Source organism: Pseudophryne corroboree, chromosome 2 (genome assembly GCF_028390025.1).
Source record: "Pseudophryne corroboree isolate aPseCor3 chromosome 2, aPseCor3.hap2, whole genome shotgun sequence".
In the NCBI taxonomy this organism is placed as follows: Eukaryota; Metazoa; Chordata; class Amphibia; order Anura; family Myobatrachidae; genus Pseudophryne; species Pseudophryne corroboree.
In genome coordinates, this window is record NC_086445.1 from 284,487,540 (window position 1) to 284,505,037 (window position 17,498).

Genomic DNA, 17,498 nt, shown 5'->3' on the forward strand with positions numbered 1-17,498 from the left:
CTGACCCCTTAGCAGACTGCAGAACCACCAGAATCTGATGCTTATGAGGTATAGAAGTGCTGTCAGATTCTAAGACACTAAATGTAAAATATTTTGTTGTTAAAATAGTGCGCTGTTAACCAGCAGTAACCTGCAGCAGAAGAACCCACAAAGAGCAATCACCCAATACTCCAAAAGGTACAAACAAGATAGAAGAAATGTGTGTTCAAAGTCCGCGCACAACTGCTAGAAACATGTCTACCCTTCACCTTATGAAACAGAGTCACAAAAATATATACTGAGCTTTATATAGTAGTCCGACTCCTTTTTCCAAGTTGTTCACAGAGGAAAAAGGAGTCGGACTACTATATAAAGCTCAGTATATATTTTTGTGACTCTGTTTCATAAGGTGAAGGGTAGACATGTTTCTAGCAGTTGTGCGCGGACTTTGAACACACATTTCTTCTATCTAGATTCTAAGACACTTTCTAAGGATGAAGAAACCTGAACCTGCTCCGACTTTGCCATGTAAGGAGTAAAAGCCTCTTGTCTGATGCTGCAGAGGAGTCCAAGGGCTCCTGGCTCAAGGTCCCTAAGTGGTAAGTATCATTCCCCAAGGAAACCATCTGAGGAGCACCTTACCTGGGAAGTGCGATTAGATGTGCAAGGTCTGCAACATGCTTGGAGAAGGCTCGTGACTGCTATCTCAGAAGATGCCCCCAAAGGCACCTGCCTCCTATGCCATTTAGTGAAAATCTGCCCCAATCTAGACATACAGCAGTTTGGCACTTGTCACTTTGCGGGTCTGTGCAAGACTGATTGCATTTACCAGACATTACAGAAAGACAAGGTAAGAGACAAAAGGACAACTGCAGTACACAATCCAAATGTGGATGTGGAACTGCAAAAACAGACACAAATCAGGAAAGAGGAAGAAATCCCAGACCCACTACTTCCCTGCAGATGAAAAGGAGAAGGAGATGTCCATACAAGTATGGTACTTGTATGTACATACAACAACAACAATAATAGCAGTATAATAAAATGTAAACATACTGGCTTATTATCTGCAATCCAACACTTGCAGTAAATACAGAACTTCTTAGGTTGTGATTTCCAGTAGTCAGCCCTGCAAAGACCAGAGTGAGATTAACATTCCATACAAAAGCTTTTATCTTGTTAAATACAAATTAAATCACAATGACATAAGAAATGTGACAAAACTATTGTCAAGTGTATTTTCCCATATTTGTATTTTTATTTTATTTTATGTATTTGAAGCCACATTAACATATAAATAGTACACTTTCTGAATAGTTAGCCGCTGTAGACATTTACCTTTAAATCCACTTTCTAATCCATTGTCTCCCAAACTTGGTGTGGCAGGTGGATAGTCTGGACTCCAATCAGATTATTTGGGATGGCCATTTACACAGGTTGCACTAATTAGTACAGGAGAGGAATTTTATATAGCTAAAAAAAACAAAACACCTCACAGGGTCCCTCAGGTGGCAGGAGGCAGAGACTACAGAGATATTGTAGTCTCTTCCTCTGCCTCCGTTTGAACGGCAACTTTGTTGATTGGCCGCTGAGAGCCTCCTGCTGCCTGCTGGACCTGATGAGATGGTGTTTTTTGAATAGAGGTTTGAGGGTATATGAGTATGGGCATTATAGGGTGGTTAGATCATATCGGAGGCAAGACTCTAGGGTGCTCTAATCATTTAGAGGGGCAGCACAATGCAAATTCCTTAGATTACTTAAAAATCTAAATTGTGAAAGAAACAAAACTGTTTACTTACATGACAGCTCCCTTACATATGAACTTGTCCTAGAAAGAAAGAAAAAAAAAAAAAAGAAAAAAAGAAAGAGCAGTTGCTGAGCAGCTCTGGTTATGTCTCACTACTGGGCACTGTGACAAATAGGCCCTACACACTGGCGGTTATGCCGCCAAGGTGCCCGATGGAAGCCCTGGCAGCGGGGGGGGGGGGGGGGGGGGGTAGGCTGGGTGACAGGGGGGAGTGAAGTTTCTTCACTCTCCCCTGTCACCCGGCCCCGCATGCTAATATGGACAAGACTGTCCATATTGGCATGCATGTATAAACGACCTGGCACAAACGATGAATAAGCGTGGGGCCGTATATCGTTCATCGTTGGTGACTACACACTGAAGGATATGAACGATATCTCGTTCATATCCTTCAAAGTTATCGCTTAGTGTGTAGGGCCCATAACTTTGTGGTGCAGCTAATGGGGCCAGCGATAAGGTGGTAGAGCGATCGGCTACTAATTCCTGTACCACCTTACTTGCACATACAACTTATAAGTTGCTATAACACTGCCACACATCCTATTCATTATGATGGTAACATGGCAATCTAATTGCATGTTGGTCTTCACTGCAAACTACTGTACAGCAATCCTCCTAATTGTTAACACCACAACATGCAGTACATGAGGAGCACATTACTGTCTCCGAAGGTCAAAAGACACCAAAGGCTTGCTATGGTTACTATGAACTAGGGATGGCCAATCGGCGGTCCCGCATGGATTAGATTAGTCTTGCACTCACGCAGTTAAAAAAATATAAGACAAGAGAGATAACCCAACCCATTCATTGGAGTGGTAGATGCCGGGGACCAGTTAACTATATCTCCGCCGCACCATCATGGGTCTTTGGGTCTATTCTATTAAAACATCATGCAGAATAGATCGGGAAAAAACCACAATGTCCCAGGCATGAAAATTGTTGTTGAATATCGATGGCAATCCCTACTGCAAACTAGTTACATCTATAACAGAGGGATGTGGATACCCCTTTCAGACTAGCAAAAATTTCCCAGGTTACTGCACGTGAACGCGCATCAACCCGGGATTTTGCCTAGTCTGAAAGGGTCCTAAAGAAATATCCCGGGTGGAGTATCCTGGCATTTCATCCCAGGTCGCGACCTGGGTTGAAGCCGGGATCAACCCGAGATGCGGTGCAGTGTGAATGGTAAGCACAGCCGTTCACTGCATAGGAGGAGGCGGCGCTTGGAGATGATCATCTCCAAGTGCCGCCTCCTGCAGCGTCAGCAGTGACGTCATCAACCCAGCAACATGCCTGGTCGGGCCGCGTGTCTGAAAGAGGTCTCAAGCAGGGTCGCACCTGTGTACACATTCCCGGGTGCGACCTGGCTATGTTTGAAAGGGGTATTAAAAATTACAGACATGGCGGGAATACAGGGACGGGAGGAGTCACACTCAGTTAATGATATTTATATAGCACTTTTCTCCTAATAGGACTCAAAGTGCTTGTCCAGTTATAGCCAGTCACCACAAAGCAGTGGCAGGTAACCCGAGGCACTCCTCCAGGTGTAGTGGAACTACAAATCCCAGCATGCCCTGCCACTGTATTACTATTAGTGCATGCTGTGGTGTGTACCACCTCAGCAGCTGCAATACAACACAGTGTGGTGACTGGTACAGCAGGTGCAGACGCTATGGAATGGTAAGGAACTACAGGTCTCAGCATGCCCAGTCCAGCCCCACATAGGAGTACTACGGCTCTCCAGCCCCTACAACAGCCACGCTGCGCCCTCAGCACTCACCCTCAGTACGTTTCACACGGACATATCTCCATCACAGCGGAGAGCATTACGGAAGCCGGCACAGCCCAATCAGATGCCGCTACGGCGGCCAGGAAGGCTCAGGAAACCTTTGCTTCGCCTCAGGCTCCTCCTCTGTCGTCTCCTGTGGGCGGTGAAAACAAACTTGGCATGAGAGCTCTGCAAACAAGTTCGGAGATACAGCGACCCGTCCAGTCAGTGCCACCGCCCGCAGCAGCAGCAGCCGGGGACGGCAGGGAGGGCGAACCGGTAGCGGAGCCAGGTGAGTGACAGTAGCACAGTGGCAGTAGTGTTGTTGTTGCGGTGTCTGTCTTGTTTGTGCCGCCCGCAGCTGTCACCGGTGATGAGTCCGAGCCGCGGGTGCCACACATACGGGTACTCACTGCCCTATGCCCCCGCAGCCTCCCCGCCAGCCCCCCTTCCTCCGCTTCGGGTGCCATGACCAGGCGGGGGTCATGTGACGGGGGAGCCGGTGCTGTCAGGGATGGGTAACGGTCACGGGTGACGTCAGGTAAGGGGGCGGGGCTGCTGTGTGCTCGCTCAGCCCGGCTTCCATATGGTGTAGCGCTCAGGATTCCTGGTATTCCCCAGTCGGCCCGGGCCCCGCTCCCGGTGTGGGAATTCCCCATTCTCCTGCCAGTGTCACAGCGCTCCCTCCAGTGCCGGCGAGGCTACCGCACACACAGGGCGTCAGGTGACAGACAGCAGGTCGCCCGCCAGCCCCGGCTCTCTCCCTACTGTCAGCGTGCCCTTTCATGCTCTCCCCCCGGCACATGGGCTGCTGTCACCCGATGTACATACAGCGGCACAGGTGAGCCAGTGGCGGTGCTCCCGCACATGGCAGGTTGCTCCCAGTCAGCGCTTTCTATGCTGGCCTCGCACATTGGGGGTAATTCCAAGTTGATCGCAGCAGGATTTGTTTTAGCAGTTGGGTAAAACCATGTGCACTGCAGGGGGGATAGATATAACATGTGCAGAGAGAGTTAGATTTGGGTGGGTTATTTTGTTTCTGTGCAGGGTAAATACTGGCTGCTTTATTTTTACACTGCAAATTAGATTGCAGATTGAACACACCACACCCAAATCTAACTCTCTGCACATGTTATATCTGCCTCCCCTGCAGTGCACATGGTTTTGCCCAACTGCTAACAAAAATCCTGCTGCGATCAACTTGGAATTACCCCCTTTCTCACGTCACACCAAGGGCTCCCTCTTACAATAATACTGATCACCAGCACCGCATAATGTGTAGCTGCTGGTATTCATACATAAGGGAATATGTACTATTCGCCAGCGGACAGTATGTCGGCAGTCATGATCCCGACAACAGGATCCTGTCCGCTAGAATGCCGTCAGCGGGGCGAGCGCTAGAAAGCCACTTGCGGGTTCACTACGCTCGCCACAGAGCGTCTCAGAGGGAGAAAAGCCTGTGTCTCTGGTACTCCGGCGGTGGCATCGCTGCAACCCCATCTGTCATTTTTCAAACCCAGCCTGTAACATTACAGCTAGGTGCTGATTGGCCGGTACTTTATCTCCGTCCACTTTATCTCTCTCCAAGGCTTAGTACATAGACCCTTTTACGCTTATGCCATCTATAGATAGCGTATGCGCTACAGTCATAAACACCAGTTAGATGATCATACTGCTGTTCGCTAAATACGGAATGGATGTCATATCCCTTATAGTACATGCTGAAGGGGATAGGGCTGTAACACACGCGCCGGCTCCCGCCGCCCGGTAAAATCCCGGACGGCTTTTTCGTGCTGCTGAGACACATTCAGAGTAATGTGTCCTTTCACACAGAACAGCTGCCGGGTTGCAGCCGGAAATATCCACTGCAAGGTCCGGCTGCCGGGCCGGAGCCGTGCCGTCTTTGTAGGCAGACATAGGCGTGCGCAGACGCCGACATGCGGGTGCCGCTCTGGACTCCCCCTCCGCCAGGTTACTGACTACGTCTCCCACCCCTTCCACTGGGACATAAGACTGCTCACCTGGGCCGCCCAGGGGGAGTCCGGAGCAGCAACCGCATGTCGGCGTCTGCGCACGCCTTTGTAGGCAGAGAACCGTGTGTGTGAAGGGGCGCTTTCACACACAACAGGTTTTTTTTTTAGTCACTACTGCTGCTGCATATGCGCACAGCATTACACACGGCTCAAAGCCATTGTGTTTGACAGACCACGCCGGATGGCAAAAAGCCGGAAAAAGTTTGTCTGGCTTTTTGCCATCCGGTGTAAACTAGGAGGACTCATTCTTGACCACTTAACAGACACATTTTTCTTCCTAAAAACTGCTCAGAATTTGATGATTTTTTATATAAGTGAATTAGGTGAAGAACATGTATTTAATGTTATCCAAAATGGTTATTTGTATTTTTATATTTGGGAAAAGAACATAGCTTTTCCCCAAACGTCAGAACATCGGTCGACATCGTCGGAAACACTGTAACTTTCCATTTAACCCCCAGGGCCGCAATCGGGTACACATGGAAGGGGGGGGTTGGGGTTAATTTACCTTTCCCCAGCGGCTGCTATTGTCAGCACAGTGATCGGCAGCACGGCAAACACTGGGGCAGGGTGAGGGCTGGCAGAGGGACCTTTCGGTCTCTCTGAGAGAAGCAGTGGAAGGAAGTTTCTCTTTCCTGCAGCTGCAAACAGTGTGTATGTGACCGGTCCCATCCTGTGCGACCAGGTGGGATAAAGCACTTGCTGGTATGGTCGCATCTGATGTAACCATGCCAGGCAAGCGGTTAAATGGGGTCCCAAGCAATCTATGGTGTGAAACCAACTGCAGGCAAAGGATGCAAGCTACCTGAAATGTCCCTTGCAGCATGCGCTCATCCCAAATTTGCAAATTTCTTTTTGCTTGCAGCCCTTTGGGGGCGCGAGCAGATGTAGGCGAGTTCAAGCTGCCGTCAAGTGCAGCTGTTGTCGGGCTAACTTGCATGAGTGAGAACTCCCCTCCCCAACTCTGGTTTAGTCTACATGCCCTCTGGTATTTTTTAAAAACCATTGTACATGGATTTTGAAACGCTTGTTAAATGATCTGACGTTAGAAATCATTGCGGTAAATGTATTATAGCGGCAGTGCTCTAACACTTCCTGCCTCACCTCATTACCGAGGCGAAGCAGGAAGGGACAGCGACAAGATGTAAGAACATCTTGTCTGCCGAAGCGGCAGAGTGAAAACTCCCCCCTCTGGCGATGCCCCGCTGTGCACACACCGCATCAGATCCGCGCTGATACGCTGTGTCTCCCTGCCTGACTGGCTCCACTGCGCGTGCGCGGGATCTTGCTACTCACATGAGACCTACTGCGCAGTCTGGAGCCGGCACACGCCACAGCCGGGACAGCTCTGTCCCTGCTGTGGAGATAGGACATCGCCACTTGCAGCTGTCAAAATCGACAGCTGCAGATGTCAGAACGGTCAGCGATGCTGTGCGCCTTCTCATATCGGCCTGTGCCAGCACCACCGTAGTAATACATGGGGGAGAAGCGGTATTGGTGCACATAACATACGCTGATACTGCTTCTCCCCCATAACGACCATTCATACATTTACCCCATTGTTCGTAGTGTGTTTGTGATACCCATTTGCAGTGTGTTAGTGGTTTTTGGAATGCTGTTTGTTTTATCTCCAGGTGTTTCCTCTTTTGAACATATTAGAAAGTATACAAACACTTGAAAAGCCTCAAATATTTAGCAGTTTGAACCTTTTTCCTATGTGTTTTTATTAGCACAAAAAAAAAATGCATTAAAAATGGCAGTAGTTATCAACATGTGGACAGCTGCATTTTATTTATGTATTTGGCTGGCTGTCATGCTGAGTAACAGTGCACTGTTAAAATTGTTGATCGCTACGCTCACATAATCGGACAGATTGAATTAGTTTAGATTTGAAACTCGCATGTCAATACTGTGGGGAGGAATTACATTTTTTCTCCCCGCGGCTGCTACTAGATGGCGCCTGAACAGGGACGCCTTTCCACTCGCAGCCCCCTCATGCTTGCGAGCTGAAATGTGGAAAAAATGACCGATTTGGTTGCCCAAACAGCTCTTTTTGCGCTGGTGCCCATTAGTTTAGTCAGGTTTAGGTGCGTTCCGCAGGTAATTGCTAGCTAGTTAAATGACTAGGAACAAATACTGGCCAGTCAATCTGTGTAAGTCGGATAACCTTTTCTGCACAGAAAATGTTTATTTTAAAAGTCTTAAGCTGCATACACATGGTGCGATTTGAACTACCGATATGGACTATATAGTCCATATCTGTAGAAAACATAGTACATATCACACAGTGGCGGTCATTCCGAGTTGATCGCTAGCTGCCGTTGTTCGCAGCGCAGCGATCAGGCTAAAAATCGGCATTTGTGCGCATGCACCGCGCGTCGTATGGGTACAAAGCCCTTTGTGGTTTTGCACAGGTTCTAGCGACGTTTTCATTCACACTAGCGGTCGCAAGAAGATTGACAGGAAATGGGCGTTTCTGGGTGGTAACTGACCGTTTTCAGGGAGTGCTTAGAAATACGCAGGCGGGCCAGGGAAAATGCAGGCGTGGCTGGGCTAACGCTGGGCGGGTGTGTGACGTCAAAAGCCAACCCTCCAACGTTAGAATCAACGCACACGAAGAGTAACTACAGGGCTCGTCTTGTTTTGCACAAAATGTTTTTGCAGGCGCTCTGCTGCACAGGCGTTCGCACTTCTGCAAAGCGAAAATACACTCCCCTGTGGGCGGTGACAATGCGTTTGCACGGCTGCTAAAAACTGCTAGTGAGCGATCAACTCTGAATGACCCCCAGTGTGCATACAGCTTGCGATGCTGATATGCGCTCCCGCTGGGTCGGTATCGCAAGAAAAAATAGACTGCAGAAAGATCAATTTTGACTAGAAAGTGTACAACTAGTTTCTAGTATAGTTAAAATTGTATATGGCCACAATTGCACCGTGTGTATAGTCAATATCTGTGGTTCTGGGCTCCGGGGAGTTCAAAAGAAATCGCAGTCAAAATAGACTTTTAGGCAGATAGGCACCATGTGTATGCCATAGTTACCTACTTTCTGGCAGCCCTCTCCGGGAGAGAGCTGTCAGGTCGGCTCAGTGGAGGGGCTGTCCGGGACGATGATGAGAGGAGGAGGCGGAATGGGGCGTGGTGGAGGCGGGTCAGAGGCGGTACGAGGGCGGGGTTACAGCGACAACACGTTTAAGCCACCCCCCCGGCTCTGTAATGCCGCTATAACCGGCATTTTCCAGCAGGGGGCGTGACTACGATGACGCGATTCTTGTTGAATCGCGTCATCGAGTGTCCGGACCGCCCACTTTACTCTCAAAGTGGGCGGCCGGGCAGGAGGGAAGTGGAAAAGTCGGGAGACTTGTCTGCTCTTCCGTGGGTCGGGAGGGTCACCCGAATTTCGGGAGCCTCCCGGCCATTCCGGGAGAGTAGGCAAGTATGGTGTATGCACCTTAACTGTTGACAGTATAAAGCTCTCATTTATCTATGTCCTCAATCAAACAAAACATATAAATGTATATTAGATATACAATACAAGAATGATGTATATTGTAATATATGTATTATATTGGGTGTCTTGTGGTGCACCAGATAGTCTTTTATATAAGTCCAAATGACTTCAACAACACCAGCTTCATGGGGAAAAAGACGCTTTGCATAGATCTCTCTGTGCCCTTTTTACGGGTTCCAAAGATGGAGGTTTGTAAAAGGAATCTTATTTCTAAATTTAGACCCTCATACCAGAGTTCACCCAAGAACACAATTGATCAGCTTCTGTATTATTCACTTATAAGTAGTTTTAATACACTAGTGAAGTCTGTAAAACATCCTTACATATGTAGAGTGGCATTCTAGGGTTAGATGGCATTAAATTTGTTGTCCTCCCACTTCATGGGTGTGAGCCCTTGGATACCAAGTCAAAACCCACTCCAGGACACATTTGCAATATCCATCCACCCACCCAACGTTTATGTGTGTCTTTTTTTTCCACGTCCTGGCTTCAGTTTTATAGAAGAGTGTGATTACTGCTGTGCACTCATTTGTCAGGCTGTCTGTCACGGAATTACATGTAATGGTTGGCACAGAGTCGGACGCTATATAACGGAGCTCTTATTTTGATACAAGTCTGCATTCTCTCTGGTTTCACATGACTTGATTGCTTGGGTTCCTTCCTCTGAGTTTGGGATTTCCCTTGAAAATGATTACAGCTTTCCAGACAGTTGCTGGGAATAGCAGTCATGTTCTCTGGAACAGTGCATCATGTGACTGTGGGAGAGGTCTGTGTGGGTTGCGCTGTAATTGAACATAGGCTTCACAACCTGAGATTGGCAGTTTTAATGCTGACCTGTCAGTTCCCAGCCACTGCCCCTGGGCTTTGCTGTATATAAGCCACACATGAACTATACTGAATGGAAGGAATCTTAAGAACAAGCATTGGAATTATACATAAGTATCAGTTTACAGTAATAGGGGCCCTATGTATATACATTTATATACAGAATAATTGATTGATGTGTTGAGTGCTGTGATTAAAGGGATTGTACTATGAAATACTTATAGTTCATTAATGGTTATACTTTATTTTGTTTTGTAAATCTTGAAATGTAAATTGTGAGTTTTTGTCTCCTTTAAGCATAAGGTGTGCTTTCACTGCTGTTATTGGCACATTGTAGATCCACATTATTCTTATTCTTACACATGGCTTAATGTGATTTAATTTCCTGTTTTTCACGTTTTCTCCATGTTCAAAGCATAAGACAAAATTCATTCTGGGTGAGACATTGATATTCCGAAATTCCCCACTGATTGCATTAGATCATAAAATCTTTCACCTTTTCCAAACATAACTGGATGGATGGATTCTTAAACGTTTTGATGAGCTCCAGAGCTACAAGTTTTAATTTACCCATTTCTATCATTTTGCCATTACAATTATCAAACTTTGAAAAAAAAACCAGAAAGTAAAAAAAAAAAAGTAAAGAAATGCTGCTTCTTGATCATCATGACAGTGGGACTAATATTATCACATAAATCGGGTACGCACTGGAGCAGTGTCTCGCCAAAATGCCGTTTTGGAGCGACATATTGCTTACATTGCGCAGTGTGTATCCAGGATTGCACACTCCTGCGGTCACATGTGACAGACGCTTGGGTCTGTCCTTCATTAAAGTCGCCACAGTGTGTGGGGCCAATTCGGAGCTGATGCGGATTTGTTCCTATGTTGGAATGAATCCCCGTCACGCCAGTGTGTACCCAGCTTTAGCTACCTATTTATTAAGGTTGTTTTTCTGCTGTTTTTGGAGCATTGCCTCAATGTTTAAGTATATAGGGTAATTTTAAAATGAGTCAGGTACCAGATAACTACAGCAGAAACTCAGTTTTTTTTCTCATACGTCCTAGAGGATGCTGGGGATGCTTCAAGAACCATGGGGTATAGACGGGATCCGCAGGAGACATGGGCACTTTAAGACTTTAAAAGGGGTGTGAACTGGCTCCTCCCTCTATGCCCCTCCTCCAGACTCCAGTTAGATTCTGTGCCCAGTGAGACTGGATGCACACTGAGGAACTCTCCAGAGTTTCTCAGAAAAATACTTTTTGTTAGGTTTATTATTTTCAGGGAGACCTGCTAGCAACAGGCTCCCTGCATCGTGGGACTGAGGGGAGAGAAGCAGACCTACTTCTGTGAGTTTCAAGGCTCTGCTTCTTAGGCTACTGGACACCATTAGCTCCAGAGGGACTGATCGCTAGGTACGCCTAGATGCTCGTTCCCGGAGCCGCGCCGTCACCCCCCTTGCAGAGCCAGAAGTCAGAAGACGGGTGAGTAAAAGAAGATCAGAAGACTTCAGTGACGGTAGAAGACTTCAGTGTTTTTGAGGCCGCTGCGCGCTATGTTCCCACACACACAGCGGCACTACAGGGTGCAGGGCGCAGGGGGGGCGCCCTGGGCAGCATGAAACCTCACTAAACAAACTGGCAAAAGAGGCTTACAGTGCCTGGGCACTAAAAACCGGACCCCCGCCAGTATAAATATTTAAAAAAATAGCGGGACTGAAGCGCGCCATTAAGGGGGTGTAGCTTAGCCCTCACAGCTCTAACCAGCGCCATTTTCTCTTCACAGAGATGCAGAGACGCTGGTCCTGACCTCCTACACTGCTGTACAAGTAACAGAGTGCAAAACGGGGGGGGGGGGGGGGGGGGCACAGTATTTTGGAGCTTTATTATTATTATTAAAGCGCTAACAGGTCTGAGGCATTACTTTAATCGTTTCAGTACCGGGATAGGCGCTGGGTTGTGAGCTGGCAAAACTCCCTCTGTATTTCTCTAACAGGCTTTGCTGTAGGTCTGTCCCCTGTAGCCCCAGTGTGGTTGTGGGTGTCGGTACGCATGTGTCGACATGTCTGAGGCTGAGTGCTCTTCCCAGAAGGGGGCTGGAGTGGGGACAGAAAAGACTGTGGGAGTGACCGTGTCGGCACCGCCGACGGCTGATTGGGTAAATATGTTGAGTGTTTTGAATGCAAATGTGGCTCGGTTGAATAAGAGATTAAATAAATCTGAGTCTCAGAACCAGACATGGAGAAAATCCATGGAGGATGCATTGTCGCAGGTTAAGACCCCCTTGGGGTCACAGAAGCGTTCATTTACCCAGATAGCGGATACAGATACCGACACGGACTCTGATTCCAGTGTCGACTATAGTGATGCCAGATTGAATCCTAAACTGGCTAAGAGCATTCAGTACATGATTGTGGCGATAAAAGACGTATTACATATCACGGAAGACCCTGCTGTTCCTGATACTAGGGTCTGCATGTTTAAGGGAAAGAAACTTGAGGTGACGTTTCTCCCCTCTCATGAACTGAACGCTCTTTTTGAAAAAGCTTGGGAAAATCCTGACAAGAAGGTACAGGTTCCCAAGAGAATTCCGGTGGCATATCCGTTCCCCTCTGGGGACAGGGACAAGTGGGAGTCAACCCCCACGGTGGACAAAGCTCTATCGCGTCTTCCAAAAAGGTGGCGCTTCCGTCTCCTGACACGGCAGCCCTAAAGGATCCTGCGGATCGTAAGCAGGAAAATACACTGAAGTCCATTTTATGTCACTACTGGTACGCTGCTCAGGCCTGCCGTTGCATCTACGTGGGTGAGTAGCGCTATTGAAAAGTGGACAGATAACTTGTCATCTGATATAGATTCCCTGGACAGGGATAGCGTACTTTTGACACTGTGTCATATCAGGGACGCTGCAGCCTATCTAAAGGAAGCTGCAAGGGATATTGGCCTTTTGGGATCAAGGGCCAATGCCATGGCAGTCTCGGCTAGAAGAGCATTGTGGATTCATCAATGGAATGCTGATGCTGACTCAGAAGACTATGGAGTCTCTGCCGTTTAACGGTATTTATTATTATTATTATTATCCTTTATTTATATGGCGCCACAAGGGTTCCGCAGCGCCCAATTACAGAGTACATAAACAAATAATAAGATTTGGCTGGGTTTGGTGTAGAAGTGGGTCTTGAGAGCCCGTTTGAAGTTTTGTGGAGAGTCTGAGGGGGAGAGGTAGGGAATTCCAGAGAAGTGGTGCAGCGCGTGAAAAATCTTGGAGGTAGGAGTGGGAGGAAGTAATCCGTAGGCAGGAGAGTCGGCGAGCATTAGCAGAGCGAAGAGGACGGGTGGGAGTGTAAAGCGAGATAAGATCAGAGATGTAGATGGGAGAGGAGTGGGTGAGGGCTTTGTAAGCAAGTGTGAGAAGCTTGAAATGGATTCTGAAAGGGAAGGGGAGCCAGTGAAGGTCTAGTAAGAGAGGAGAGGTGGACGTAGTGCGTTTGGTGAGGAAAATGAGCCGGGCAGCAGCATTGAGGATAGATTGGAGTGGAGAGAGGTATTTGTCAGGAATGCCAGTCAGGAGGAGATTACAGTAGTCCAGTCTGGAGATGACCAGTGAGTGGATAAGAGTCTTAGTCGCATCCTGGGTCAGAAAGGGTCTGATCCTGGAAATATTTTTTAGATGAAAACGGCAGGTTTGTGAGAGGTGCTGAATGTGAGGTTTGAAGGAGAGGGAGAAGTCAAGGATTACTCCAAGACAGCGCACTTGGGGGGTAGAGGAGATAGTAGTGCCATCAATAGATAATGAGATTGTAGGAGGTGAGGTTATGCGGGAGGGAGGGAAGATGATCAGCTCGGTCTTAGACATGTTAAGTTTAAGAAAGCGCTGGGACATCCAGGAAGAGATAGCAGAGAGACATTTGGAGATACGAGTGAGGAGAGTAGGGGAGAGGTCTGGAGAGGAAAGATAGATTTGAGTGTCATCAGCATAAAGATGATATTGGAAACCAAAAGAACTAATGAGCTTACCTAGTGAGGACGTATAGAGAGAGAAGAGAAGAGGACCAAGGACAGAACCTTGGGGTACCCCTACAGTTAGTGGAAGTGAGGGGGAGGTGGAGTCATGAGAGGAGACAGAGAATGAACGGTTAGAAAGGTAGGACGACAACCAAGAGAGGGCAGTGTCACGCAGACCAATGGAGTGAAGGATTTGCAGTAGGAGAGGATGGTCCACAGTGTCAAAAGCAGCAGAGAGATCAAGTAGAATAAGTAGAGAGTAGTGTCCCTTAGATTTAGCAGCATGGAGGTCATTGCATACTTTTGTAAGGGCAGTTTCAGTGGAGTGGAGAGGACGGAAGCCAGATTGGAATGGGTCAAGCAGTGAGTGTGAGGAAAGAAAGGAAGTAAGGCGGTTGTAGACAATACGCTCAAGGAGTTTGGAGGCAAAAGGGAGGAGAGAGATGGGTCGGTAGTTGGAGAGAGTGTTTGGATCAAGGGTAGGTTTTTTAAGAATAGGAGAGATGAGTGCATGCTTGAAGGCAGAGGGGACAGTGCCTGATGATAGGGAGAGATTGAGAAGGTGGGAAAGATGGGAACAAGCAGAAGAAGAGAGGTAGCGGAGGAGGCGGGAGGGGATAGGGTCAAGTGGGGAGGTGGTGAGGGGACAGGAACGAATGAGGGCCATGACTTCCTCTCCAGATGCATGGGAGAAAGATGACAGAGTTGGTGCGAGGGATGGGGAGGGTTGGTAAGGGATGGGAGAAGGCTGGTTACTGATGGTCTGGTGTGATGTGATGTCCTGACGTATGGAGTCAATTTTGGATGTGAAGTAAGTGGCAAAGTCAAGAGCAGAGAGTGAGGAAGGGAGACGAGGTGGAGGTGGGCAGAGGAGTGAGTTGAGAGTGGCAAAGAGGCGCCGGGGGTTGGAAGACTGGGAGGAGATGAGGTTCTTGAAGTATGACTGTTTAGCAAGAGAAAGGGCAGCACTGAAGGATGAAAGCATAAGTTTGAAATGGAGGAAGTCTGCCTTAGAGCGTGATTTCCTCCAGTGTCGCTCAGCAGTACGTGAGCATTTTTGCAGATATCTGGTGCATTTGGTGTGCCAGGGTTGAGGTGTTAATTTGCGAGGGTGAATAGTGGTTGGTGGAGCAACAGAGTCAAGAGCAGAAGTAAGGGAAGCATTGTATGTGGAAGTGGCTTGTTCAGGGCATGAGAGAGAGAGAGAATAGGAGAGAGAAGTGAGTCAAACAGGGAGGAAAGGAATGTGGTGTCAATAGCTTCAATGTTACGCTTAGTGATGGTAGCCTTAGGAGGTAGAGATGGGGAAGTCGAGAGAGATAGGTTAAAGGAGAGCAGGTGGTGGTCAGAGAAGGGAAATGGGGAGTTGGAAAAATCAGAAATATCACAGCGGTGAGTGAAGACCAGATCCAGTGAGCTCCCATTCACATGGGAGGGTGAGGAGGTCCACTGGGAGAAACCAAGTGAAGAGGTGAGGTTAAGGAGTTTAGAGGCAGGGGATTGTGTGGGGATGTCAATAGGGATGTTGAAATCGCCTAGAATAATGGTGGGAATGTCAGAAGAGAGGAAGTGAGGAAGCCAGGAAGCAAAGTTGTCGATGAATTTGGAAGCAGTGCCAGGGGGGCGGTAAATGACAGCTACTCTAAGATGGACTGGTTGGAAGAGGCGTATGGCGTGGACCTCAAATGTAGAGAATATAAGGGATGGTTCTGGTGGTATGAGTTGGTAGGAGTAACTAGAAGGTAAAAGGACCCCAACACCACCCCTATGGCGACCCCCAGGTCGGGGTGTGTGTGTGAATGTGAGGCCCCCAGCAGAGAGAGCAGCAGCAGAAGTAGTGTCAGAGGGTGTAATCCAAGTTTCAGTAATGGCTAGTAGGTGTAGGGAGTTGGAAATGAAAAGGTCATGAGTGGGGACCAGTTTGTTACAAACAGATCTGGCATTCCAGAGTGCACAGGATAGGGGGTATGAGTTTGTGGGAGAGATGTGAATGAGATTTTCAGGGTTGCTGTAGCGATGAGGTGGGATTAACTTTGAGGGCAGGGATGATGAGAGAGTAGTGATGGTACGGGTGCCTGAGCTAGGAGGGGAAACTGCAGGAGGTGGGCAGGGAGGGAGGTCAGTGTGATGTGGATGGGGGTGTGGGCAGGTGACAGGGAAGGGAGAGAGGGAGCAGGGCTGAGTTGTGGGGTAGCAGGACCATGGGGCAGAGGTGAATGAAAGTGGGGTAACAGGAAAGGTGGGGAGGGGAGACAGAGGAGGGGAGAGAGGAGGAGGTGTAGGAAACTAGGGGGGAAGGATAAAGATACATTATTAAGTAGACACTGAGTGATGTGGGGAGTATAGGAAAGCCTTGACATAGTGTTAAGTAGGTAAATAGGTTGAGGGAAAGTGGAAGTAGGAGAGGAGACTGCAAGTGAATCCAAGCAGAAGATTTGCTGAAAAGCAGTGTAGGCTCAAGGGGTGTAGATTTAGTATGAAAAGAGTCAAAAGCGTAGATAAAGTGGTTGCAGAAATGTATTTGGAGTGTAAGAAATGAAAGGATTGTGAGAGGTTTAAGAAGCAATGGTAGTGTCTTGTTTGGTGACGGCCTCACTGACCTGGTATCTACGGCTACCGCGGGTAAGTCATCGTTCCTACCTTATGTTCCTGCACAACAAAAGAAAATGCCTCACTATCAGATGCAGTCCTATCTGCTCAATAAATACAAAAAAAGGACGAGGGTCTTCCTTCCTTGTTACGAGAGGAAGAGGAAAATGGTCACAGGCTGTCGCAAGTTCCCAAGAGCAGAAGTCCTCCCCGGCTTCTGCCAAATCCACCGCATGACGCTGGGGCTCCTCTGCGGGAGTCCGCATAGGTGGGGGCATGTCTCCAACTCTTCAGTCAGGTCTGGGTTCGCTCGGCCCTGGATCCTTGGGTATTAGAAATAGTAGCCCAAGGGTACAAATTGGAGTTTCAAGATGTGCCCCCTCACCGATTTTTCAAATCGGCCTTGCCAGCTTCTCTTCCAGAAAGGGAGGTAGTATGCGCTGCAATACTAAAGCTGTGTCAAAATCAGGTCATTGTCACGGGCCTTTTATTCGAGCCTGTTCGTGGTCCCGAAGTCGGATGGCTCGGTCAGACCGATGCTGAACCTAAAATCCCTCAATTTCTCTTACGTCCTAGAGGATGCTGGGGACTCCGTAAGGACCATGGGGTATAGACGGGCTCCGCAGGAGACATGGCACTCTAAAGACTTTAGATGGGTGTGCACTGGCTCCTCCCCCTATGCCCCTCCTCCAGACCCCAGTTAGATCCTGTGCCCAGAGGAGACTGGATGCACTGCAGGGGAGCTCTACTGAGTTTCTCTGAAAAATACTTTTTGTTAGGTTTTTTATTTTCAGGGAGCACTGCTGGCAACAGGCTCCCTGCATCGTGGGACTGTGGGGAGAGAAGCAGTCCTACTTAAATGATAGGCTCTGCTTCTTAGGCTACTGGACACCATTAGCTCCAGAGGGTCGGAACGCAGGTCTCACCCTTGCCGTTCGTCCCAAAGCCGCGCCGCCGTCCTCCTCACAGAGCCGGAAGATAGTAACA

General features: G+C 48.2%; 2 protein-coding genes across 5 annotated transcripts in view; one reads left to right on the forward strand and one right to left on the reverse strand.

Moving 5' to 3' along the window:
- Positions 1–3,653, reverse strand: part of WBP4 (WW domain binding protein 4) — an 80,001-nt gene extending 76,348 nt beyond the window's left edge. For 2 of the 4 annotated variants that reach the window (XM_063952883.1, XM_063952886.1), the window contains exon 1: positions 1,036–1,108. Coding sequence is in view for 2 of the 4 variants with exons in the window: in XM_063952884.1 (XP_063808954.1) it covers positions 622–753 (132 nt within the window). In the remaining 2 variants the exon portion in view is untranslated. Of the gene's footprint in view, positions 1–621; positions 937–1,035; positions 1,109–1,778; positions 1,808–3,566 lie in introns of those variants that run through there. The other 2 variants (XM_063952885.1, XM_063952884.1) reach the window with 2 other exon arrangements.
- A 50-nt stretch (positions 3,654–3,703) lies between these two features.
- Positions 3,704–17,498, forward strand: part of ELF1 (E74 like ETS transcription factor 1) — a 293,243-nt gene continuing 279,448 nt past the window's right edge. Inside the window, exon 1 of the mRNA XM_063952879.1 lies at positions 3,704–3,846. The gene's annotated coding sequence lies outside the window, so the exon portion shown is untranslated. The remainder of the gene's footprint in view (positions 3,847–17,498) is intronic.